A 26,549-nucleotide genomic window follows, 5' to 3' on the forward strand; every position below is an offset into this window, starting at 1 on the left:
TATTTTGAAAGGCCAGATTAGTTCCAAACAGACTCAAATGTTCAACAGAGAAATAGGAAGAGGATGGCATAGAAGTGATATTTGACAACTCTGGATAAAAACTTGCAAGAAAAACAGTCATTTTGCTTAAGGCCATTTCGTTGCTGTGGTAGGAGATTCAACCATGGAGTCTTAGGAAAGACAGGCATGGATTGGTAAAGAAATTTGATCTATCTGTAAACCTAGGTTGTGGCTTTATATTCCAAAGTGAAAATAATCAGTTGAATAGCATTTCTGACCACTGGAGATTATATCATCTGTTGTATGTAAGAGATGAAAAGATCTCCCTGATTTACATCCACTATGTCATACTTTATGCTCTTGCAGATTCCAGTGTATGTTGATGGGAAAACAATGGCTTACAGAATTCTTAAAGTTTATCAACATTCAGTTTACAATTTTTTTTTCCTATAATGCCATCTATTCTCTGGTGAACATTTTCAATTCACAAAGAATTCCTTCACATAGCACTTCACTATCACTTCAGTCTTCATGCAAAGACCAGAGTAGTTATGATGCATTTTGCCAAGAAAATTTCACAAAGATCCCCCCCCCCCCCCCCCCCAGGAATGCTTTGAGGCATTGAAGGATTGAGTAATTGCTATACATCTTAATTTTCCTTTTGTGGAATTGTCTGTTTTTTGCTCCTTGCCATTCTCTGCTCACACTGCTGAAAAATATCAATACAAGTCCGCATTGTTCTATCCTCATTCAAAAGGCTCCTACCTAACTGATGTTAACATCATCTCCAGCAGCCTCGCAAGTCATTTAGTATATTACCAATTCCAAAGAGTCAATAATTCAAGAAGGTAATCCTCCACCATCTTGAGGACAAGTGGGAAAGGGTAGTAAATTTTGGCGTTGCCAGCTATAACTACAGTCCATGAAATAAATGTGCTTCTCTGCTTCTGAGAATAAAAATAGATGGTCTGTTTTTCAACATCCATACTTACCATCCATTTTGAACAAACTAAAACTATCTACAAACTAGTATCTACCTACCCAGGAAAGGAGCATTAGTTTTCGTGCATGATTTTACACTTGCTGATACAACTGAAATTTATAATTTTGTGCACAAACTCACCATGAAATGACACAACAACCCCTTTGTATAGCCAGATTATCACTACTTACACTGCTTTTTGGGACAAAAATGTTCAGATAGAGGCAGTCTTCATCCACAGTGGAGTAAACTGCTTTTGCATTCCCTGGCTGCAGGCAACTGGGCCTGAAACAAAAGAGGAATGAATATCGTCTTTTATTAGAAATATTTTGGAGTTAATTTTAACTTTAAATCAGTGTAAAAATAATAGATGTTTAATTGGCTTCCTGTTGTACAATTGCCTGATTTTCTATTTTCTACCTGGACTATTCGTCTTCCCACCCTGTCTCTTATAAAAATGCTATCCCCTTCTCACAATTCCTCCATCTCCACCGCATCTGCTCTCAGGATGAGGCTTTTCATTCCAGGACGAAGGAGATATCTTCCTTTTTTAAACAAAGGGGCTTCCCTTCTTCCACCATCAACTCCACTCTCAAACACATCTCTCCCATTTCCCACACATCTGCCCTCACCCCATCCGCTCACCACCCCACTCGGGATAGGGTTCTCCTTGTCCTCACCTACCACCCCACCAGCCTCCAGATCCAACGTATAATTCTCCGTAACTTCCGCCACCTCCAACGGGATCCCACTACCAAGCACATCTTTCCCTCCCCCCCTTTCTGCTTTTCGCAGGGATCGCTCCCTACGCGACTCCCTTGTCCACTCGTCCCCTCCATCCCTTCCCACCAATCTCCCTCCTGGCACTTATCCTTGTAAGCGGAACAAGTGCTACACCTGCCCTTACACTTCCTCCCTCACCACCATTCAGGGCCCCAGACAGTCCTTCCAGGTGAGGTGACACTTCACCTGTGAGTCGGCTGGTGTGGTATACTGCGTCCGGTGCTCCCGGTGTGGCCTTTTATATATTGGTGAGACCCGACGCAGACTGGGAGACTGTTTTGCTGGACACCTATGCTCAGTCCGCCAGAGAAAGCCACACATTTTAATTCCACGTCCCATTCCCATTCTGGCCTCCTCTACTGTCAAGATGAATCCACACTCAGGTTGGAGGAACAACGCCTTGTATACCGGCTGGGTAGCCTCCAACCTGATGGCATGAACATTGACTTCTCTAACTTCCATTAATGCCCCTCCTCTCCTTCTTACCCCATCCCTGACATATTTAGTTGTTTGCTTTTTTCTCTCTCTCTCTCTCTGCCCATCACCCTGCCTGTTCCCCATCTCCCTCTGGTGCTCACCCCTCCCCCTTTCTTTCTCCCGAGACCCCCCGTCCCATGATCCTTTCCCTTCTCCAGTTCTGTATCACTTTCGCCAATCACCTTTCCAGCTCTTATCTTCATCCCACCCCCTCCGGTCTTCTCCTATCATTTTGCATTTCCCCTCCCCCCACTACTTTCAAATCTCTTAGTCTCTCTCCTTTCAGTTAGTCCTGATGAAGGGTCTCAGCCTGAAATGTCGATAGTGCTTCTCCCTATAGATGCTGCCTGGCCTGCTGTGTTCCACCAGCATTTTGTGTGTGTTGTTTGAATTTCCAGCATCTGCAGATTTCCTCATGTTTGCCTGATTTTCCAATTGCTTTGGCTTATTTTTTGTACATTGTGTTAAATATACCTATTGTCTAGTAAGTAGCCAGACAAATGTCTAATGGAGACACATGAAACTACAGGTGCTGGAATCTGAAGCAAAAACAAAATAACACAAGAGATAGAAGAACTAAATGGGTCAGGCAGCACCTGTGGAGGAAAAAGGACAGTCAAGGTTTTGGGTTGAGATACTTCATCTGGACTGAAAGATAGAGAGGAAATAAACAGTATATAAAGGTGAAGGAAAAGGGTCATGTGCACAAGCTAGCAAGAATTTTTTTGTCAAAAAGCGGGCCCTCCCTCTCCCCTATTGTTACTGATAGAGTCCTCATCTGTATCTTCTCTACTCCCCCGCACTTCTGCTTTTATTTCATCTCCCAAGACAAAATAGGGATAGAAATGCCCTGGTCCTTACCTATGACCACACCAGACTACGCATCCAGCACATCATTCATTGCAACATCCACCAGTTACAATGTGATTCCTCCACCAGACAAATCTTCCCTTCCCAGCCCCTTCTACTTTTTCAGCCCTCATCCCATCCATCGCTCCCCATCCCTAGGCATTTTACCCTGTAACTGTAGGTGTAAAACTGTCCCTGCACCTCCTCCCTCACAAGTATCCAGAGCCTTCAACAGCTTTTCCAAGTAAATTAAAGAATGGCATGCAATTCAGTTGGCTTGGTTATTGCATCCAGTGCTCCTGACACGTCCCTATTTTGATGAGACCATGCACAAACCAGCTGATCGCTTCGCTGAACATCTGCACTTGAACTGCATGGCCATATGGAGTTCCTTGTTGCTAGCAATTTAATTCTTCTCCCTGTTCCCACACCAACCCGTCTATTCTCAGGTTCCTCCACTGCCAGGGTAAAGTGGGAGGAATGACGCCTCATATTCTGCCTAGGTAATCTACAATGTGACAGCAGGAACAAGAAATTCAGCTTCCAGTAAACCTCTAACCCTCTTCACAGCTGCCATGATCAAATCAGTATCCCGACACCCACTCCAGTGCCACCAGTGTGTCTCTTACCCACCTTGTACTCACTTCATCTGTCCTTCTCCAAAACACTAATCCCACTGGTTCTCCTCCTTCAATGTTCCCATCCGCCCTCCCCATGATTCCATGTTCAATCTTCCTCTCCTATTAGATTCCATTATTTTCAGCCCTTTGTCGCTCCCACCTATCACTTCCCAGTTTTTGTCACTATTTCCACTCTTTTCTCTCCATCTACGTATCACCATTCCTCACAGGACCACCCATTGCTTTTTACTTCTTCTTCACCTCTTCCCTTCACCTTTTTATGCTGAAGAGTCTTGACCTGAAATGTTGCATTTCTATTTCCCTCCATAGATCTGCCCGAATGATTGAGTTACTCCAGAAAATTGTTTTGGGTGATTTTTTGCAGACAGATGACTGAACCTAGTATTAATACATTTTGATAGTCTTCCCTGGTAATTTATCACATTACCACATTACCCTTTGCATGTAACAAATCAACCTTTTCTCTTGCCTTCATTTACTCAATGAGTTGTCTGGCTCATTTTTTTTTTCCAAACTTCAACATTACAAATTTATAATTTTCCAGAGAAGCTCAGCATTTTGTATCAATTCCTCATATTCGGCTAACTGCCTCTCAAGGGCAAAATTATCCTTTAGAAGATTAATCATCAGAACTAGACAAAATTCAAGCAATATTGCTGCCAGCTGTATTGTTGATAAAGTAATGTTCAATCCACAAATGAAATAACCAACAGGTAAGGCTTTGCTCACCTGTAGAAAGTTGCATTCCATTGTCCTGTCCAGTTAAAGGATGCTGGGGCCTTAAATCGGCCTTCGCCAGTGGGCGGAGCTGCATATGGAACCCCCAGGAAACGATTTACAGCCTTCCATTCCACACCAACACGGGTATCTTGAGATTCTCCAAACAGAATTCCGTGACCAGGAATTAATATGGAAGTCAACTGCGGCTGCGTTTCTAATAACAAAGTATCTGAATTGGCAAGAAATAATTATCTGTCAGTACAGGTGGAAATGTGTGTTAGGAAATAGAACTGACGAGCATTAAGAGCATAACCTTCACAGAACATTTGTGAGAGGAATGCTTTTGACAAGCCAGGTAATTCTTGTAATGGGTTCTCACTTACTGCCGGAATTCTCATGAAATTTGTTTGTTCACTCACCAGTACAGGTATGAATGTCGGGACAGCAATCTGCATAATCCTCACACTTTAAGTTACACTGACAGGCCTCGTCAGGTTGATAGTTCCCACATCGACCTGCACATGACCCTCCTAAAGCTGGGAAAAATCAAACAATATTTAACTTGCTTAAAAAGTAAAACTGAACATATGGCCGCCTATTGTGCTTATATTTTTAATCACAACTCAGCATTCTATGGTTCTTAGTGAGTTTGCTTTTCGCTAAAATAACCAGATAAGTTATCCAAAAGCAAACTACTACAGCTGATTGAAAGCTGAAATAAAAACTGAAAATTCCAGAGATATTCAGCAGATCAGGCAGCATCTGCAGTGAAGAGAGAAAGAAAGTTTTTGGCTTAGGCCAATGACCTTTCCTCAGAATTGGAAATTTGAGAAAACAAGCAAATTTTAAGGACAAGAGAAAAGAAAGGGCGTGTCTGTGCTAAAGTGAAGCAAAAAGGAATCTTAGGGGCACAAATACTGTCTGTCCATCTAAGGGAGGGTGATGAATGTTAATCATAGTGCTCTGTTTGGAGAAGTAGAGGTGAAATGAATGAGGATATCAAGAGACAGAATAAACTAACTGCTGGAACTGGCAGATTCAGAACACAGATGCTGCTGGAAATTTGAAACAAAAGAAAATGTTGAAAATGCTCAGCTGGTCAAGTAGTTACTGTACAGTTCCTGGGCAGTTATAAAAGCCAATTCTGAAATTGTGAAATTCAACGTTGTGGTCTGAGGTCCAGAATGTCTTTTTAAGGAAGATACACTTCTAGTACTTGAGTTTGTAATGCTCTTACTGCAGAAGGCCAAGGATTGGGACATCAGAGTGGGAGTGGAATGGAGATTTAAAGGTACAAGCAGCTGGAAGCTCAGGATTAACCTTATGGTCCATTTGGGAGTCTTCTGTAAAGAAGGCACCCAACCTGTGCTTACTTTCTCCCATGTAGAAGGGATCACATGGTGAACACCGAATCTGGTACACCACATTGGAAGAAATTCAGGTAAGTTGCCATTTTATTTGGAAGGACCGCTTGGATCATAGGAAGGGAAATGGTAAAAAGGCAAGTGATACATTGCCTGCAGATACATGGTAAGGTGCAAGGGGAGTGTGTATTAGTGGACATGAAAGAGTGAACAAGGGAGTTGCAGAGGAGATAGACCTTGCCCAATCCTGAATGGAGAGGGAAGTTGAGACTGGTGATGGCATGTGATCAAAGGCGGCAGAAATTCCAGAAGATGATATGTTGAATGGGAATGGTGTTAGGGTCCATGTTGAAGACAAGGGGAATCCAATCCTTGCTGTGAGAGGAAGGAGAACAATGGAGAGCAAATGAGAACAGAAGTTCAGGAAATGGGCCAGAACTAGTTGAGAGGTCCATAAACATTGGTAGAAGAAAGCCAGAGTCAAGGGGAAAAGGAGACATTTCAGAAGCAGCAGTGTCATCAGAACAAGATCTGGATAGAACTGGAGAATTGGAAAATTCCTTCAATAGAGTGGGAGAAAGTGTAGTCAGACAAGCAGTCCTCATTTCTGATTGGCAGCTTCCCTTCTCACGCTTTGTTACCAACACTGATTCCTCAGCACTTTAATTACTCTGCACACTACTAATGTGCCATTCAGATCAGGAGAGACTGCCAAACCTTAACCTAAGGTTGCGTTAGTTACTTGCAGAAAGCAATCATGATAAGAGTGCAATGGTTATCTTCAGCATCAGTATACTACGGAAAAAAAGCTTAACTATTTTTAACCAAGAACTAATCACTTGTTGTTAAAAACTGCCTGGGTTTCAAAATGTGCAGACTGAGACTATTTTTGATAAATGATCAATTTGCAAGTTCCAGTTAGTTGCTTACATCAGTGACACTGTACACAGCATGAGTATGCACATGCTTAGAAGGAAGATGTATGCATCTTGGGTTGGGGACATATATAAAATAATTATACAAACCAAATCTCGAGAACTTTGCTAATACTCACGTTTCCTGAGATAAACCACATCTGCAGCTTCCTTAAGCAGTGTTCGACAGCGATGGCCTCGTAGTCTGAGTTGACAGCTGTGTGTGTCAGGATAAAAGATACATCTGATCCCTGATGACTGACGATGAAGAGAAACTGTGGCACAAGTACGATTGGAGGCACAAGCTATATGAGAAAGAAGCATAAACAGGTGCCCAATTAATATCCCCCCTTCATGGAAACAGTAATTGGGGCTTCTACACCTGCTGGAGCATCACTGAGCAAATCAGCAAGAGTGGCAAGTCATCTACACTTGCATGAAAACTAAAATTACTCTTTTTGGTTAGTAATATAAGAATCAAAGTAACCTAAACATTTAGTAGATAACAATGGTAGGCAAACAAAAATCATTCTCTCTGGACCAGAACAACATCAGAATAATTTAACTATTTCCAGGGTCCAGTCACACCATTCCAGGAACACCATAAAACACAGGAGCAAAATTAGGCCATTTGGCCCATCAAGTCTGCTCTGCCATTCAATCATGGCTGATCCATTTTCTCCCTCCTCAGCCCCACTCCCCAGCCTTCTCTCCATAACTTTTGATGTCATGTCCAGTCAAGAACCTATCAATGTCTGCCCTAAATACACCTAATGATCTGCCTTCCATAGCGACCTGTGGTAACAAATTCCATAAATTCACCACCCTTTGGCTAAAGAAATTTCTCTTTAAATGGATACCCCACTATCCTGAAGCTATGCCCTCTTGTCCTAGACTCCCCCACCATCCTTAACACATCCATTGTCTAGGCCTTTCAACATTTAAAAGGCTTCAATGAAATCCACCACCCCTCCCCCACCCAGCCTTCTGAATTCCAGTGAGTACAGATCCAGAGCCATCAAACGTTCCTCATATAATAACCCTTTCATTCCCAAAATCATCCTTGTGAATCTCCTCTGAACCCTCTCCAATGCCACACATCTTGCCTTAGATGAGGAGCCCAGAACTATTCACAATACTCAAGGTGAGGCCTCACCAGTGCCTTATAAATCCTCAGCATCACATCCCTGCTATTGTATTCAAGACCTCTTGAAATGAATGCTAACATTGCATTTGCCTTCCTCATTACCAACTCTACCTGCAAGTTAACTTTTCGGCCTTTGCATCTCAGATTTTTGGATTTTCTCACTCTTTACAAAATAGTCTGAACATTTATTTCTACTACCAAAGTGTATGACCATACATTTTCCAAAATTATATTTCATTTACCATTCTCTAGCCCATTCTCCTAATTTGTCTAAGACCTTCTGCAGCCTACTTGTTTCCTCAACACTACCTGCCCCTCCACGAATCTTTGTATCATCAGCAAACTTGGCAACAAAGCCATCTATTCCATCATCCAAGTCATTGGATATACAGCATGAAAAGAAGCGGTCCAAACACCATCCCCTGTGTAACACCACTAGCCACTGGCAGCCAACCAGACAAGGATCCTTTTATTCCCACTCACTGCCTCCTACCAATAAGCCAAAGCTCTAACCATGCCAGAAACTTTCCTGTATTACCATGGGTACTTAATATAATGGGCCTTGAATATTCCTTGCTTATAGTTCTTTGGGCTTGTTTCTGTCCCATTGCTTCTCTTCTTTCCTTTGAATCAAAACCCAATCCACCTACCAGTTTCAAACCACTTTTCCCTCAGTTAGCTTGAACCATGAAGCTAAATATCTTAATGCTTAATTGTTCTGACTCCACAGTCAAGGCCTGATCCTCCCTCAGCATAAAGTAGCGATCTCTGGCAATCCATGGAGTAAATAGTGCAACATTAATTCAGTAACACCCGAGGCTTTGAGTTTACTAAATATTGAAGGTTGCAATAGCATGCCCATGGCAATAGTACTGAACCGCTCCCTTTGTAGTACAAGGTCAAGTAATTTTGGAGACAAGTGGGGTCATTGTTATAATATCTTGCTGCAGTTACATAAGACTTTGGTCAAATGAGAGTCAGCATAATTGGTGAAACTTTCACCTTCATATCTAAGGAAGAGTATACCTACCTTAGAGGGGTGCAACATAAATCACTAATTGATTCCTCTCATGAAAGAATTATCCTTCAGGAGTACGTAGAATGAGAATATGCTTTGTGGAATTTAATAGAATGAAATGATAAATGCCCAACTGAGCTGCTTTGCCCTAGATGGTATCAATCCACTGGAGAGTTATTGGAGATATATAGAACCCATCCAGGCACGTGGGGGCATTCCATCTAACTCCACAGGTGTGTGCTTGTTGAGGTTGTCTGAGTCTATATGTTGCCGAAGACTCATTATATTAGGGCCCGGACTACTTTATTGGCTGAGGAGATTCACATGGAATTGTATAGCATGAGTAAACATCCATACTTCTGACCTTGGGAAGGTCAATGATGGTTGAGCCCAGGACACTGCTATGAGGGACACCAGCAGTAATGTTCTGGGGCTAAGATAATTATTCTTCAATATCTACTGTATAACCATCTTCCTTGATTTGAGAAACATTTCCAACAATTGGAATATGTTTCCATGATGCCCATTGAATTCAATCTTTCCAAGGCTCCTTTCTGCTACCCTGGGCCCAAATCATGGCTTGCTGTCAAAGGCAGTTAGGGTATTAGATTCATAAAGCACAGAAATGCAACGTTTGGCCTATCATGTCAAAACCTATCATTTTGCCTGTCTATGCTTCCATGTCATGCCTATTTAAGAATCTGTTTGAATAGCTCTTCAGCATAATATTTTAGATGATTCAAACATCACCTCTGAAAGCATGTTCCAAAATTCACTCATTGTGTAAAATAACTAATCCTTCAGATTCCTGGCAAAACTTCATCTTCTCATCTTTAACTTATTGATGCACCATCAATAACTCTCTGAGACGGGAGGTGAAATATCGGCTTTTATTGACTGGAAGAAAGAACAAGCAGTAATTGACCATCATACTACATCCTGGAGACTGAGGGCAGGGCTCAGGCCTCAATCGCCTTTATACCGGGGTCTGTGGGAGGAGCCACAGGAGCAGTCAGCAGGGGGGCGTGTCCAGACAGGTATATGTAGTTTACCACATTTATGCCCTCTTATTTTTGATATTTAAAACATGAGATATCTACTTGATCTGTACCTCTCCTACCCTTTTATATTTCTGGAGAGAGTTGTGGCCAAAGCTCAAAACATCACAGAAAACAATGTCCCTTTCTAGGGATTCTGTCTAAACTTCTCGCTGCCTCAGTGAAGCAGCTAACGTAATCCGTCCCAGCCTGGGACATATGAACAGTAGGCCAGACAAGCTTTTCACTGTACCTTGGAACATGTTTCAATAATAAACCAATTCCACTTCCAGTTCTTCAGGTCACTCCTCAGTCACTTTTGCCTCAGGAAAATAAGCCTAGTCATTCCAATTTCTTCCCATAACTCTAATTTATCTAAATCGGGCAACATGCTGGTAAATCTCCTCTGCACCCATCCATCCATCTGGCCCCACACAGTTTCTTGTGTCTGCGTTGTTGAAGACTATTACTTGCTATAACATTTGATGGAAATCTGTGGACACATTAAAGACAGCCCTGCTGGAAGTCTACATGCATTTAGGGCTACAATGCTCTACTCATTAAATCATTTTAGTGAATTCAGTAATAGACTGTATTGTAAGTGTTTTGGATGCTCTGTATTTCAGCAGCATGGTGTGTTTACCTGACAGGCACCAGTCTCTGGCATTGTTCATGAAGTTTTCAGTCACTACAGGAGTATAGCTGCTGATGTGTAAAATATCAAAGGAGGTCATTGCCGAGTCAAGAACTGGAGACACCTTCAGCATTTGCCAATGATTCAGTGAAACTGCAACCAAAATATAGTCATAATAAAAATAGCAATAATGATAACAACAGCAAACGTCAACATCATGATGTGGAAACATATAGTCACTTCACTCACAATGTCTTAAGTGATCTGAGTGAGAATAGTATTGAGTGTGTGTTCCCTTGTCCTAATTAATTCTTAAGTTCTGAAATGCAATACCTCTACTTCCTCGGGAGGCTAAAGAAATTTGGCACATCACTGTCGACCCTTGACAATTTTCTGGATAAGATGGGGTATGCATATTCCAATTCCAAGAATGTTGTGACAAAAAGGTGAAATGAAAGATAGAGAGCAGGGGAAAAGAAAGGGAGATGAATAAAAAGAGAAGTTTTTAAAGAAATATATCTTCCTGCCTAAAATACCCATAGCTTGCATTACTGTACACAATAAAATTAACATTTCTAGCTATGTCAGCCATGGTTCAGTAGTAATCAAAATTGAATCTGAGCCTGATGGCTGTGGGTATGTGTTTTGCTCTGGAAAATTGAGCATAAAGATCTAGACTGGAACTCTAGTGAGAGTGCTGTGTTGCTAGAAGCTCTTTTGGTTAAAATGTTAAAATCAAACTCCATCTGGTCTCTCAGACTGATATAAAAATCATTTGAAAACATCTCAGAGAAGTCAAATTACAGTCCACCCCCTGACCCATATTGATCCTTCGATCAACATTACATTATCTAAGCATATCGGGCTCCCATTGCTGCTTATGGAAGCCCAGTATGTTTAAATTTGCTTATTTCCTTCATTGCAATTAGTCTACAAGATAGCTTCACTGACTGCACATTGTGACCTCCTGAAAGGGATGGGAAGATTGCTATTGAAATGCAAGTCTTTCTATTTAGTTAACTCAGCTGGTAAACCACTCAGACAGGAAGGCTGTCTGATGGCAATTGTTACCTCTGGCAACTAAAGGCCAAATGTGTTGATGCAGGAAAGGCTAGGATTGTATGCTCCAATAATTCGTCTGAGGGGTTTCAGCAATACTTCGGGTAAGGTGGTAAAACCTACAGTGCTTCCCATGCCAGGAAGCTGAGACCATCTGAAATAGTTAACATTTCATAAAATAATGGCATACAATTGGCAACAATTAGATATGGCTGTAGTCATCCACCAGAGCTTTATTACATAGCTGCAATGCTACAGACTGATGATTTGGGAGATTATGAAACAGTCATAAAAGATGGAATCGAGCCATTCTTCCCACCAAATCTTTGCTGACCAGTGGGCATCTATTTGTATTAATCCCTCACACAGAACTTGGCCTGTAGTCTTCTAAGCCTAAGTGATTCAAGTGCTCATCTAAACACTTCATAAATACTGTCATCGATTCCGCTTCCATCACTCTTTCAGTCAATGTATCAGGGCTTATCAACACTTTTGGGTGGAAAAGGTTCCCCTCCCCGATCCCCTCTAAATCCCTCACCCCTTCCTCTACTTGTATCTACCTCTGGTAGAAAGAATTTTCCACAGTCTATCCCATCTGTATCCTTCATAATTTTAAATTCCTCAATTACCTTCACTCCAGGGGAAAATGACCCTCCATGCTTTCCTCATAACTGAAATGCTCAATCCCAGGTAAGATCCTGGTGAATCTCCCCCACACCACCTCCAGCAATGTAACACTTCCCATACTGTGGTGATCAGAACTGTACACAGTACTCCAGCTGAAGTCCAACTAACGATTCATAAAGTCAGAGTAAAACCTCCCTGATCTTGTATTCACTGCCCAAAGTAATGAATGGTAGTAACTCAGAGGAAGCCACCCTGTTGTTTCACCTTTTCCTTATTAAATAGACACTACCAGATGGTCATCAGTACCATTTTGGTGGAGTCTGCAGTGGGAGTGAACCACCATTTCAGGGTTGTATCAGGAGATAGCTGGGGCTCACTTGTAGCACTTTTACTTCTAAATTAAAAGTTACGAGTCCAAGCAATTATTAATTTCAGAGACAGACACATAATAAATACCAAGGCATATGCATTGCTGCTCTGCCAAAGGTCTCACTTTTCCTTGTGGAAGTTAAATTAAGGTTTTTTTTAAAACCACCATCTCACGTGGTCCTAAATAATCATAATGGTATTCTCTGAAAAGTGAAATGATTCTGCTGTGCTGCTGGTGAATAATTGCCTCTTAGTTCACATCACTGAAACACATAATGATCTCCTTACCATCTGCAAATTGGAGACATTCCAAAAAACGCACCTTAGAAGATAATTTATTAGTTCTAAACTGCTTTGGAAGTTCTAAGGAATTGAAATTAATTTCTTCTCTTTTATACATTATTCAATATTGTAGATGTCAGACCAGAAAGATTACCTTTAACTTAACTTTGGGATTGACTTTGGGATCTTAGCTCATATACAGTATTTAAAATTCAGAGAACTATTTAACAACCCAAATAGACAAAAGAAATTAATGGTGACCATTCAGATCAGAGCAGCAAATGCTAGACTTCACTCTTGTGGTTTTGCTATGTACCTCATGGTATTATGGTGGAACCTTTACCAGAAAGCGGTGGTTTTCTTTTGTGAAGGTAGATAATGTACGCATTGTCTGTGGTATATCAGATTGTTACAGTGGGTAGGAACTATTGTTTCATGTGGTTTCTCTAAGAAAGGTGGAGCCATAATCAAAATGAAAGCTGGCAAAGTCTATAGAGTATAACTGGGAGGCTTCTGACTTTCTTTCAGAAAATGTTTCATTTCCTTTATGCACTTCATTTCATAAAATGAATGTATTCAAACAATTATCTGATGGCATAAATTCATTGCTACATTCATTGCGCTCATGTTTAGAAGGTGCTTGTGAAATTTCTTGCAACAATTCTCTCACGATGCTGCTGCGAATCGAATTTCAGAATTTTGGCTTAATGATAATGACAAACAACAGCGTCCCTTAAAGTTGGAATGCTCTGTAATTCAAAGTGAAATCTACATCTGGATGCTGAGAAGTTGTTTAACCAGTGTGGCTGGTCATTGGTATCAACCATAAATAGAAAACCAACACCTTGATTTAAGGTCTCCCACCTGAAGTAACTGTCAAATCATATTTACTTGTAATGTTTCTGTCTGTCTAATTTGGAGTGCAGACTCCTTTATAAATACTTTTTGTTCACCCTTATGCTATGGAGCTTGTAATGGGAGTAGCTAACAGGGACCAGAAGTTCACTATAGATCATCATCCCACAGTAAGCAAAGCATTGCCCAGAAAAAGAAATCGTGCAGCAACACCATGAACCACATTGTCTAAATAACGGGATTAGACCAGATTGTGCATCATGTATAACATTTCTTTCTCTCTGACTTTAATTTTCTTTATCCCTCAAATCTTTACATCAATTGTGTAGTTGAGCAAGGAAAGTTGGCAAATATAAAAGTTTTTGAGTGTACCTTTTTGAGGAAGTGGTGGAAGGCTAACTTCAGGGCACATGTTGAGCACAGGATTCCATTGACTTACTGCAAATAAAAAATTGGAGGCAAATTAATGCATTGTTCATAACCCAAGAGACTGATCTTTACAACTCTGATTTTATTCCCCTCCCCACCATGAAGTCACCAGCTATTTTGAAGATGCTATATGCAATGCTCACCCATGCAATTATTTGGCTTTCATGGATTCAACAGTGAGTGCCAACAGATAACACTTCTGTAGTTGTAGAAGCATAATTACTACCATTTTGGATTCTCAACCAAATTCCTCTTGGATGCATTTTCTAACAGAGCAATAGACAAAAAATGGAACTCTGGCTGATTTTACTCTTGTATCTCTTTACCTTTCACTCAAATTCCCACTTAGCTGAAGTTGAACATACAGTTCAAACTTCACCTTTCCTGATCAATGTGGAATAGTTCCATTGTGCAAGATTCCTTCAGCAGTCTTTTTCACCATAATTCAGGAAAAAAACAGTTTTCCAAGTGTAGGACACATTGCCAAACTTGTGGCACATTTAGCAGTAGACAGCTGAGTTGAAGGTGCATTCTAATATTGTAGTTTAATTCAGAGTTCTATCAAAAGTGGTTCATTCCTTTGACCAAATTTTGGACCTCTGTTATGGTATCAATGGAAACACAATTGGACATACTGAAGTTTTCCAGATCTATAAATCGTAAATATTGTCCCTTTCAAAGTGGTGATGTAAGAGCTGTCAAGAACAGATGGAGTAGCCAGTAAATACAGAGTATCTCTGCTTCACAGTGAATGCAAAACACTACCAGATGCTCCTGTCAGATCAGTCAAGATGAGCATTAAAAGATACGAAAGGATGGAATTTCCTGTGTTTGCCACCAGCAGAGTGCTATTAAGGATGTAAAATATATCATCAAAATTAGAGTAAAAATCAGACAAGCTTTCTTTGCTGTTTGGCAGCTATTAATCCTTGTAGTGAATACAATATCCCCAAATTACAAAACACATTAGAATTTCTTAAATTTACTTTGGTTCAAATAAATTATAAAGCTTAGAATTAGGAATAATGTCAATGTGTTGGAGTTTTCACACATCTTTGAACCATTCATAGAAAATTAATCTGTGTTGGGATTTGCTCTGTAATTTCTACTTCCTTAAATTCAATCTCTCTTCAGTAAAGGACAAAATGAAAATACAGTGGGTTCCTGCTAATTGGGCCATCAATTATTCAGGGCAGCAGTTTATTTGGGACAACTCTTATAGAGCAAAGACTAATCAAGAAACTAGCCAGAATTTACTTTGTTTATTTGGGACAGTATGCAGCTTTACTGAGACTGGAGACTGTTGCCAAACAGTTTCTAACTAACATTGCACTTCTGTGGATGTTGGACACTACTCCATGCTTAGAGTGAACAATTTTTAAATAATGTCAATTGCGGGCGTTTTTATTCAAAAAGCAGATATCTTTTTCACTGATAGTTGGCAAGAAATAAGCATAAAGACAATTCTGAACAGTTTTGCTCACTGGGATTTCAGGTATTCAGGCTTGGAGATGCCAGAAATGGCCGGGAGTAAAAATGAAACGATTTCATTAGTTCAGCAAGATAGAAGATATGAAGATTTTGAAGGTATCGACAATCATCAAAGAAAAAGATTTGGAGGATGCAGTTGCCAAAAACATTGCATGAAGGCAGTGATTTTGTTCATTTACAATTACTCAAAAGAACACAGTAGCCGACAGTAAATGAATTCCTCCATCGGGAACTATTAGGAACTAATACCCTGTAGTATTGGTAGTATTCTAATTTGTACTGTGTTTCATTCAAGTATATAATTTGTTACTCAGTTAAATGGTAGTTTGCATTTTTAATATCTTTATATCTATTTCTGTGAAATTTTGACTAATTGGGACAGCAGCTTAATTGGGCCAAAATTTTCTAGTCCCAATGTGTCCTAATTAACCAGAATCCACTGTATATAGGCTTCCAGAAAGGTTTGTTTTCGTAAAGGTTGGATCTAATAGTAGTTGATAGGCTGAACATTTTAATTTTTTACTTAAAGGGGGAAAAAGGTGCAGTTATTTCCACTAACTTGTGCTCATGCACATGCCAATTAGATTGCAGAAAGTGTACATGTACGTGTTGAATATAAGTTACCATACAGATTTGTTTTATGATCTCATTTTAAATGTCACTCCTTGAAGCTAAATTGTATATGCTGAAAGAGAAAAAGCATTCTTATTATTATACCAACATAGGGGATTGAAGGGGAATTGTGGCTGATTTGATACATATGGATTTTCAAATGATGATTAGCAAGGTGCCATCATTTAGACTTGTTATCAACATTGAAGGGTATGGAATAAATGGATAAAAATTGGCTAAGTAATATGAAGTACAAAGTAAAAGTGATAGATTGTCTTTTGGACGGGTGGTGGGGACAGAGGAGTTCCCCTGAGTTCTGTACTAGAACAAATGTTTCTCTTAATATGTATTAATGAGATAACTTTGAGTGTTCTGGGAACAATGCGCAGATAGATGATAAAATTTTGAAGCACTTGAACTGTGAAGAGAATAGTAATAGCCAGGTGGCTAGAATGGGAAAATACAAAACAGATGAATTTCATGCTTAGAAATCTAAAGCTTTACAGTTTGGGATGAAGCACAAGGAGAGACAATAAAAATTAGAGGACACAATTTTGAATGAATACAGGAACTGAATGGTCTGAGATTATACAGGATATGCAATTTTCTTTGAAGGCTGCAGGGCAGGTTAAAAAATGATTAAAAAACATCACGGAATCCTGGTTTTCATAAGGAGCACTGAGCGAGGAAGCTATGATAAAACTATTAAACACATTTTTGAACAGAATTGGAATATTTTAATCCCACCCTTGGTATCCGTCTGCAACCTCTCCAAAGCGTTTGCATCTTCTAGGAGATTAGTTAAAGTATTTCCAGCATTTAGGGACTTTATTTATAAGGATGGGTTGAGTATCTTCTAATAGAGGCGTTTAAAATGATAGATTACACAGAGAAATAAAGAGGGAATTTCCCCATTGACTGGGGGTGGGGTGTCAAAAACCAGGAATCATAGGATGAAAGTGATTGGCAAATTGACAAAAACTAATAAAAGGACTTTTTTTATTGCAACCAGTGGCTAGTTCTGGAATTCATTGCCAGGCATTGCCAAGGAAACAAATTTGATTGCAGCACTTAAAAGGGAGCTGGATAAGTATCTGAAAGGATTGCAGAGCAATGGGAGAGGGGTCACATAACTTGCTTCTGTACTGTAATCATTCTGCGATTTGGCTATTTCATGTATTTTAAATTTTTTGGAGTGATGTGATTTTTAGCCCAGACTTGAGGGGGTGAATGGCCTTCAATGCTGAAACCACTCTGTAATACGGTGGCTTAATTTTAATTATTTTTGGTGGCATGTTTGGATTGAGTATCATAGTCATCAAGAAGAAGGATGTTAGGACAAGAGGATGGAACACTTGCTCACGTTTGGGAACCCAATGTCAGCTCCAGGTACGTTCAAGTTCCACAAACAGATCAAAAATTAAAATGCAGTGAGGATTGCCAAATAATATATTGGTCTCCCATCTGTGGGACATGAAATTGTAGTAAGATGAATGTAAATCCTTTTTAAAAATGAAGTGATGAATCTGGAAATGGAATACTTACCAGGCTTTTGGTACCATCCAAATGGATAGATTAGAGGGTCCACGTCAGCTGATTCACATTCCAGGATATTCCAGCTCTGTACTTCCTCACTGCAGTATTGCACTCCAAAACTATTCAGTGTAAGGCAAGTAATCTCTGAATCTATCACAAGTGTTTAATGAGAAAATAAATATCGATAAAGTCCTCCTCATTCACTTTTGCCAATTATAGAGGCAATAATCACATTCATTATTATCAGAAAGCCAAAACAAGCAATGCCTATTAGTCAGCTGACAACCAATCCCAGGCTGAATTTCACTAATTGATCATTTTTCCAATCAATGTTTTAAATTTTCTTTGGTTAAACCATTTAAATAGTCCTGCTATGGGAAATACAATTGAGTTTAGAGTTTGAGATTTGGTAGTTGTGTGGTTTTACTGAATAAAGGAATATTTTGATTTTCCAGCTTTGTCCTTTCTCGTAGCTTCAGGCTCATCAGTAGTTGTAGGCGAGCAAACACAACAATTCTATTACCATGAAGGTAATCATTCCTACAGTAACACAGACATACAAAGCTTTCCATCTACAAATTATCCACCATAATTATGCAAGTACATGCACACACAAACACACGCGCACACACAGACATTTCTTGCAGATATTGCTAGCAATACTCAAGAACATTGAGTAAACATTTAGCACACACTGCTAAAGTCAGTCAGTCAACAAGTCCTGGGATTTTCCAGATCTTCTTGGTGAATAATATCTGTACATACTTGCTTTACAGGGAGTGGAACAAAATTCACTGGAAAGATTCCTGACATGGCGGAATTTAGGTTGAGTAGGTTTGTATTCACTAGAGTAGAGAAGCATGAGAGGGCCTCTAATTGATACCAGCAGATATCTACTGATTAGATGTGGGAAGTATATTTCTCCAGTTGCAGTATCTAAAATGAGGGGTCACAGTATCAGATTACAGCACAAGGGATTTCAGCGAGGTAAGATCCTGCTCTCAGGGGATGGGAGGGGATAAGTTTAAGGGAGATATGTGGGAAAAGATTTGTTGATACCTGGAATGGGCTACCAGGGATAGTGGTGGAGACAAGTATGATGGAGGTGTGTAAGAAACTTTTAGATAGACACATGAATATGCGCGATATGGAGTGATATGGATCTTGTGCAGGCTGAAGACGTGTAATTTAATTTTGCACCATGCTCAATACAAAATTCATTGGCTGAAAAGCCTGTTCCTGCACTGTCCTATTCTGTATTCTATGTTGTAACAGTTCATGTAGTGCAGTGAGGCAAAATGGATTAAATAGCTTAACAGGAGTTTAACCTGTGAGGTGACTGATGAGGGTGCATATTTAAAAGCATAAATTTAAGGATTTGTGATTCATCTAATCTGTTTTAGGATTACTGTGTTGGAAGGCAAGATGGAACACTTGACTTCATCTGCTTTGGGAGTTAAGTGTCTGCAGAAATTTGAACACTCCTAACAAACAGGACTAATTCAAATTAAAACAACTGAAACAAAGTTCTTTCTGCTCTTGAATAGCAACTTACAATTGCTCAGCCCTAAATGTCTAATAATTAATTTTGTTTTTGATATCTATAGGTCAATTTCTGATGATATATTGCTTATCAATTTCTAGTACCAGTCAATGAATTTGGTCAGGTGACAGATCTCTCAGTGGGAGAGCATTTCAGAGACAGTGATCATAACTCCCTGACTCTTAGCAAAGCCTTGGACAAGGATCGGACAGTTAGCATGGAAAGAAGTTAATTGGAGGAAGGCTGATTATGATGCTATTAGACAGAAACTTGGAAGTGCAAATTGGAAACAAATGCTCTCAGGGAAATATACAACACAAGTGTGGAGGCTGTTTAGGAAGCACTTGCATGGGGTTCTGGTTAAGTTTATCCCATTGAGGCAGGGAAAGGCTGATATAGGTAAGTCACAGATAGAATGGACAGCCAGCACCTTATTCCCAGTGTAGCACTGGCCAATATGAGAGGACATAAGAGCTTTGGCTTCTTCTAATCTTTATGCCACAACAGTTTTCCAGGTCTGGTATCTTCTGCCATATTTTAAATAACCACTACCCAAGTGTCTATGATCAGGTGAAGCAGGGGGGCTAGGAATTTATATTTTAGCTATTCACTGTATTTACACAACCTCTTCTGCCCCTTTATCATTTATTCAATGGCTTCTTCCCTTCTCTCCACAAAATGTGCCACACTGTTCTCATTCATTCACCATTAACTAATACCTGGTGCCTGCTGGCCTTTCAGAAATCCAAAGCCCTTGCAGCAAGAATCTTCATCACATAACCGTTCACATTCAAAAAACCTTAAGTTAAAAGAAGCAAAAAATTATTAAACAATATTCTTTAGAGCAATATTTATCAAACTTTTTGCTCAGAGGTTCAAAATCCAAGCCAATTGTTTACACCCAGAAGATGGGAGGGAGAAGCACGCAGCCTGGAGAACCTCACAGGGAGCTCTTAGATTTCATTACAGCTCCATGACTATTGTTTGAAAAAAATACAGACATGCAGGAAATGGATAGTTTTAACTTATTGAGTCAGCTTCAGTTGTTAACTGCATCAGATATATCACTCTTTCCTAAATTATAGTTTATTCACTTTTCTTTTGCAGAAGATTAATAAACAGTGGGGAAAATTACTCAAAGTCTGAACGTTGGTTACTATTCCACAGCTGTGCTTGGAGGCTTGAGATAGAAGGTTTGATGAGCCCCATCAATGAGAGGGGTATTGATATGTATTGTGAATTCTTCTAAGTTGCTCTTGACAACTGAAGATCACCGTCTCTGTTTCACTCACTGAATCATGGGGATCAAAAAAACTCCCGATGCATACAATGTAAGAATAATTAGTCATGTATGCAATTCTGTAAAATCAATGTGATCCAACAATCTTAAAGGAACATCTATACACAACACTAGTATAAATATACAATAAAGTGGAACACAATTGACCCACAGCTTATACTATTTTATGACGTAGGGATTGATCAAAGATCTTGCAAAGTTCCTGGACTGTTACCAGAGCCTTAACATTGACCAAGTGAACAGGGAGGTGATGGGAGGTGGAGGATAATGGAAGGAAGTGTTTTCTGCACTCGTGTACTGCTGGGGTTGGTTCTATATATGACTTAAAGGAAATAAACGACTAAAGGAAATAATGACTAATTTAGCAGATGAAAATAATTGGTGGAGTTGCAGGCATTGAAGAAGGGTGTCTAATGGCACAATGGGTAGATCAGTTGAAAAGTTGAGCAGAGTGATAACAGATGGAATTCTATTCCAGTCAAGGATGAGGTAATGCACTTTGGGTGGTCAAAATCTGGTTGGGTATAAGAGTACATGTCAGGAACAGAGACAGCACAATTGGCAGGGACAAGGTGGGGCAAAAGGGCCTCTTTATATGTTCTATTTTTCCTTGAACAAAATCAAACCAAATACTAACTCAAGAAGCGTGGCTTTAATCGAGACTGAACCCAACTACAGTACTGCACTAAGCTCTTAAGATTGGACTGCAGCTGGGTTTGCTTTCCTTTTATGGTAATGTCACACAGATTTAGCAAATTGATACCAGTACTTAAAAAATTTAACATGAAGACAGATTGTGAAAATGGCCTGTGCATAAAAAAAACCTGATTGGGAAATATAATATTAGAAAGTTACTTTCTTTGGTGGAAAAACCTTATAAAACTTTAAAATTAGAGCTTGCTTTCTGCAGTGAAATCAGGGGCAAGTTTTGTACAGAAAGGGTCTTAGAATTTGAAAGTTTGCTTCTCAAAATACTTTTGCTACCAAAACAATTGGAGCATTCATGACTGGGACAGGTAGGCTGTTGTTAGGTAATGTCATGAAGCTGTATAAACGAAGGCAGGTGAATGAAGTTAATCAGAAATGGTGGAGAAATCTCAAGGAAATAAGAAAACAAAGTGTGAACCCAAAGAGTGCTAGCTCTTCAATATAAAAGTGACTCAGAGGCTGAATACTTACCCAGCTTGGACTCCTTGTCTCATATTCAACCATTTTCTTACTGAGAACCCCTGCAGCTGTCGAAATGGCAAGCGGGTGTAGAAGTTTTTCACTGCGCCTTTTAGCACATCTATAGGATAGAAAGTGTTATTCAAATCCACTGCTGATTGTTAATCTGTAGCATGGTGTGAAGTAAAGCACTTCCCTGAAGAGCTTAGGGACTCTTTTGCCATCTCACATTATGAAAATTATGACCATTGCAAGTTATTAAACCATATCACTGTGTCTTCTCAAAGTGCCAATTATTTCATTCCAGTCAGTGTCTAGGTAATAGTGCTAGAAAATACAGGCCAAGACAGAAGATCAAGTGCATTAAAATCTTCTAAGGTAATCAAAGAAAACTAGCTTTTGTTCACATTATAAAACATAATTTTTTTTGCATCTGCTTCAAGTATAATTGATCACTTAGCTAAAACTCTGTCAGCAGTGGATCACTGGCCTTAACATCATGTCAAATTCTACTTCAGACACCATTTTAGATTGTGATATATTATCCAGACTGGTGATACAGAAGAAGTGCTTCACAGTTGGAGGCACACTCTTTTGGATACGATGTGAAGCAAAACATCTGTTTGTACTCTCAGCCACAACCTCAAAGAAAACTTAGAACCCTCTCTGTGACTTGCTTATGTCCGAACTTAAACAACACGACACACACGTGTTGTTTTCTCGTTGCTATTCACGTAGCCTTATTAGGCACAGGCCTACATTTCTGACTGTACTTCGGGGAAAAACACAAATTTTTTTAAATCTGCAGTACAAGATCTCCTTTCTGAGACTAGTGTATATTATCTTTCATGGATGTACGCGCATGGAAAAATTGTCATTGCCAATCTCTACGTTCCATGAGAAGGTACTGTATGGTTTCTTTGTGGGTGCAAGATTTTCAGAATGCACTGAGGCACAGCAGAGAGCAATCCCAAGGAGGAAATTTTTACTTTACATCCAGCTCACACATTACAGATACATTGAGCTTCTGAGCTGTGGCCATAACCTGAATGCCTGTGAAAGTTTCATTATTGGGAAGCTGGAATACTATGTGACATCACTGTCTGATCAGTTCATACCAGAGGGTCAGGAAAAGCAATACGTCCCATTCCTTAGGAGTCATTACATGGGGGAAAATTACGAGTTGCCTGAAATTGCAAGTCTGGAGTCATATGCAGTAATACCAGGAAACAAAAGAAAACTTCCTTCCTAACAGAAATTATAAAATATATTTTTATTTACTTAGAGATACTGCATGGGACAGGTCCTTCTGACCCAATAAACCACACCACCTAGCAACCCACCCATTTAACATCAGCCTAATCACAGGAAAAGTGACATTGACCAATTAACCTATAAACCAGTTTATCTATGGAATATGAGGAGAAACCAGAGCACCTGGAGGAAATCCACACCGCCTTGGGGAGAACATAACAAACTCCTTACAAATGCTGCCAGAATTGAACCCTGAACTCCCCAATCTGTAATAACACTGCGCTAACCAGTACGCTACTCTGGTGCCACAATTTATTCTATCCCAAGATTCTCCAGGACAGCAAATCATAAATTTAAATTGTAAATATATCTGCACTCAAATTTTCTAGATTATTAAACCAGCCTCTATTAATTAAATATCCTGCACCATTACTTTTCTACTGTCTGAAATTTTACTGTCTATTAAAAGTCTAACAGTAAGAAATCCCAGACACAATGTACTTGAATCTTAGCATAATGTTGATGATGAAAACTGCCTGATACGTTGATAGTTCAGATGTTTCACTAATATCCCTTTGGAAGAGGACCCCGCTGTTCCTACTTAATATGGCAATCACAGGCCAACAGTGCATCGTTCAATGTTCTGTACATGTGCCTGGGCTTGGGCGTGCAAAGTCAAAGTGAATTTATTATCAAAATGCATACATGTTACCGTATACTTCCTTGAGATTCATTGTCTTGCAGGCATTTGCAGGGAAATAAAGAAATGCTGTAAAATAGAATTTATCTAAAACTATGCATAAATAAAGACTGATAAACAACGTGCAATGGACAGACTGTGCAAATGAAAAAAAAGAGATTGTGAGAGTTCTTGGAAGTGAGTCTGTAGCTTGTGGAATCAGTTCAGTGTCGTGATGAGTATAGTTATCCACATTGGTTCAGGAGCCCGATGGCTGCCGGATAATAACTGCTCCTGAATCTGGTGGTGTGTGACCAAAGGCTTCTGTACATCTCGCTTGATGGTAGTAGCGAGATTAGACCACGGGCTGATTGGTGGGGGTCCATGATGATTGAAGGAGCTTTCCCGGATGTTCTCAAAGGTGGGGAGGGACTGGGCTGTATCCACCACCTTTCCATTCCTGGGCATTGGTGTTTTGTAAGGTACATTTTCCAGTTTTGACTGTGATGTCAGTGAGAATTCAGTGAAGGGCTGGTGGAAAGGTCAGTTTGGTGAAGATGAAAGATAATACTGAGAAATGTAAAGTGTCGCATTTTTAGGAATAAAGAGAAATGGAAACAAACTTTGAGATCAATTCTATATGATGCAAAAGCAGAACGAACTGTAGCTATATGTGCATAGTTTGTTGACAGTTGAGAAAAGTGGTGAAAATTACTTTTGTTGCTTTTTTTTTACTTTGTATATTGCACGATGAAATCATGTTGGAATTGTATAAAGTTGTGGCTAGTTCATAAGTGGGGTAATTTCTGTGTGCATTGCTTGGCAACGATGCAAGGGCTTTGGAAAGGAAGCAGAAGCAAACAGAAATGAAATTGGCTTTGATGTAAAATGACACAATCAGAATCAGGTTGAATATCATTTGCATTTGTCATGAAATTTGTTATTATGTGCCATCTGTGAATTACCATACATAAAAATAAAAATTGTAAATTACAGCAAACATATATACTTACTGTAATTCAGTGTATATATAATGTGAATATAACTTTATATAGAAAGTTAAATAAGTAGCGCAAAAAGAGAAAAAATGTAGTGCGGTAGTGCTCGTAGATTCAATGTCCATTCAGAAACATGAAGACAGAAGAAATAAAGCTATTTCTGAATCACCGAGTGTGTGCCTTCAGGCTCCTGTACCTTTTTCCCGATGGCAGCTATGAGAAGGGGGCATGCCCTGGGTAACGAGGATCCTTAGTGTTGGATGCCACCTTTTTGAGACATTGCTCCTTGAAAATGTCCTGGATAAAGGGAAGGCTGGTGCGCATGATGGAGCTGAATACTTTTACAAATTTATGCAGCTTTTTTCAATCCTGTACAGATCCCCCCCACCCCACCCCCTGCCACCATACCAGACGGTGTTACAGCCAGTTAGAATTCTCTCCAGGGTACACAGTTCACAGTGATTCAATATGAGCCCGTTTCAATTATATCAGCTAGAATCGATTTCCTGCCTCATAACAAATTATACAAAAGTATACCAAGTGCAATTCTTTAAAAAATTTCTGTTTTTTTTTACAATTCTACAGTCCATAAGTAGTTACTATAATTTAAGCAACTTTACTACTGTGTGGTATGGAGAATTCAAAGACCTTGATAAAAGAAAACTTTGAAAAGTGGGATTCACCTCAGGCAGTCTCTCGGACAGACTTTGCTGCATTTTTTCCATCCCCTCTAATGTGACCCAACTCTTTAACCTGAAACTCACAGATGGAGGAATCAACTGTTGTAAAGTGTTATGTATCATAAAACCTCAGATGACGGCAACTGAAATGTAGATTGTTATCAGACCTTTCCTGAGTTACATGCCTCTGGTTTAATGATACCAAACTCTTGTGTTTGGGGGAGGGGAGGAGAAGTGGTTAGAGCCTGTGATTTGCAACCTTGGAATCCAAATTTTACCCAAGTCATCAACAATGAGCAACTGACTCAAAATTGGCAGAATGCAAAGGGGTTTTTTTTTTAGTCATCACTTCAGCCCAGGAGATTTACTGAAGTATCTACTTAAAAATGTGGCAAGAAAAGTTTTAAACACAAGAGATGCTGTAAATCTTGAGCAACAAATAAAGAACTCTACAAGTCAGTCATCATCTATGGAGAGGAATCAACATTCAACATTTTGACTGAGGTTCTTCATCCCAGTCCTAATGAAAGGTCTCAGCCTGAAACATTAGCTGTTCATTCCCATCCTCAATAAGGAAAGTTTATACAGATTTCCAAATGTACTATATTAATATCAGCAGTGCAGTGACAATTGTTAATGCAATGTCAGTAACAGTTTGATCCAGAAGTCCCAATTGTACAGGCAATAAATTATCATGAGAAATCTTTGCATTGCTAACTTGTAAACTATTTATACAATTCTTTTTTTCCTTTCTATCCTTTTTTCTTTTTTTAAAAAAATCCACTTTTCAGTCTCATTCAACTTATTTCGCTTTTTCCCTCCCTTAAAATGTCTGAGATGACAAGAAATGCAGTACTATGGGACAGTCAAACACCTACTGTATCAGCATTTCAGTTCCTTTGAGAACTGATGGTAGCAGAGGAACTATCTGCTCTCTCAGTCGGCACTATTCTGAAGGAGTCTGAACCTATAGGTATTTCTTAACCAATATCACTATAATAGATAGCTGTGTCATCATCATTTCAATCTTGAAAGTGATTATTTTATTTCTCTTTTGCAGCATTGATTGTAACTAATCAGATTCACTGGCTGTAACACACTA

The 26,549-nt window shown here is 39.5% G+C and overlaps 1 protein-coding gene across 1 annotated transcript in view; it reads right to left on the reverse strand.

Annotated features, from left to right (window-relative positions):
• Nucleotides 1–26,549, reverse strand: part of tg (thyroglobulin) — a 353,957-nt gene that overhangs the window by 175,856 nt on the left and 151,552 nt on the right. The window contains exons 35-43 of the mRNA XM_073067481.1: nt 21,849–21,957; nt 20,089–20,168; nt 17,836–17,976; nt 14,131–14,196; nt 10,576–10,719; nt 6,871–7,035; nt 4,872–4,988; nt 4,462–4,681; nt 1,174–1,267 (exon numbers count right to left, since the gene is read on the reverse strand). Of these exons, the coding sequence (XP_072923582.1) occupies nt 1,174–1,267; nt 4,462–4,681; nt 4,872–4,988; nt 6,871–7,035; nt 10,576–10,719; nt 14,131–14,196; nt 17,836–17,976; nt 20,089–20,168; nt 21,849–21,957 (1,136 nt within the window). The remainder of the gene's footprint in view (nt 1–1,173; nt 1,268–4,461; nt 4,682–4,871; nt 4,989–6,870; nt 7,036–10,575; nt 10,720–14,130; nt 14,197–17,835; nt 17,977–20,088; nt 20,169–21,848; nt 21,958–26,549) is intronic.

The sequence above is a fragment of the Hemitrygon akajei genome, chromosome 1, assembly GCF_048418815.1.
Source record: "Hemitrygon akajei chromosome 1, sHemAka1.3, whole genome shotgun sequence".
In the NCBI taxonomy this organism is placed as follows: Eukaryota; Metazoa; Chordata; class Chondrichthyes; order Myliobatiformes; family Dasyatidae; genus Hemitrygon; species Hemitrygon akajei.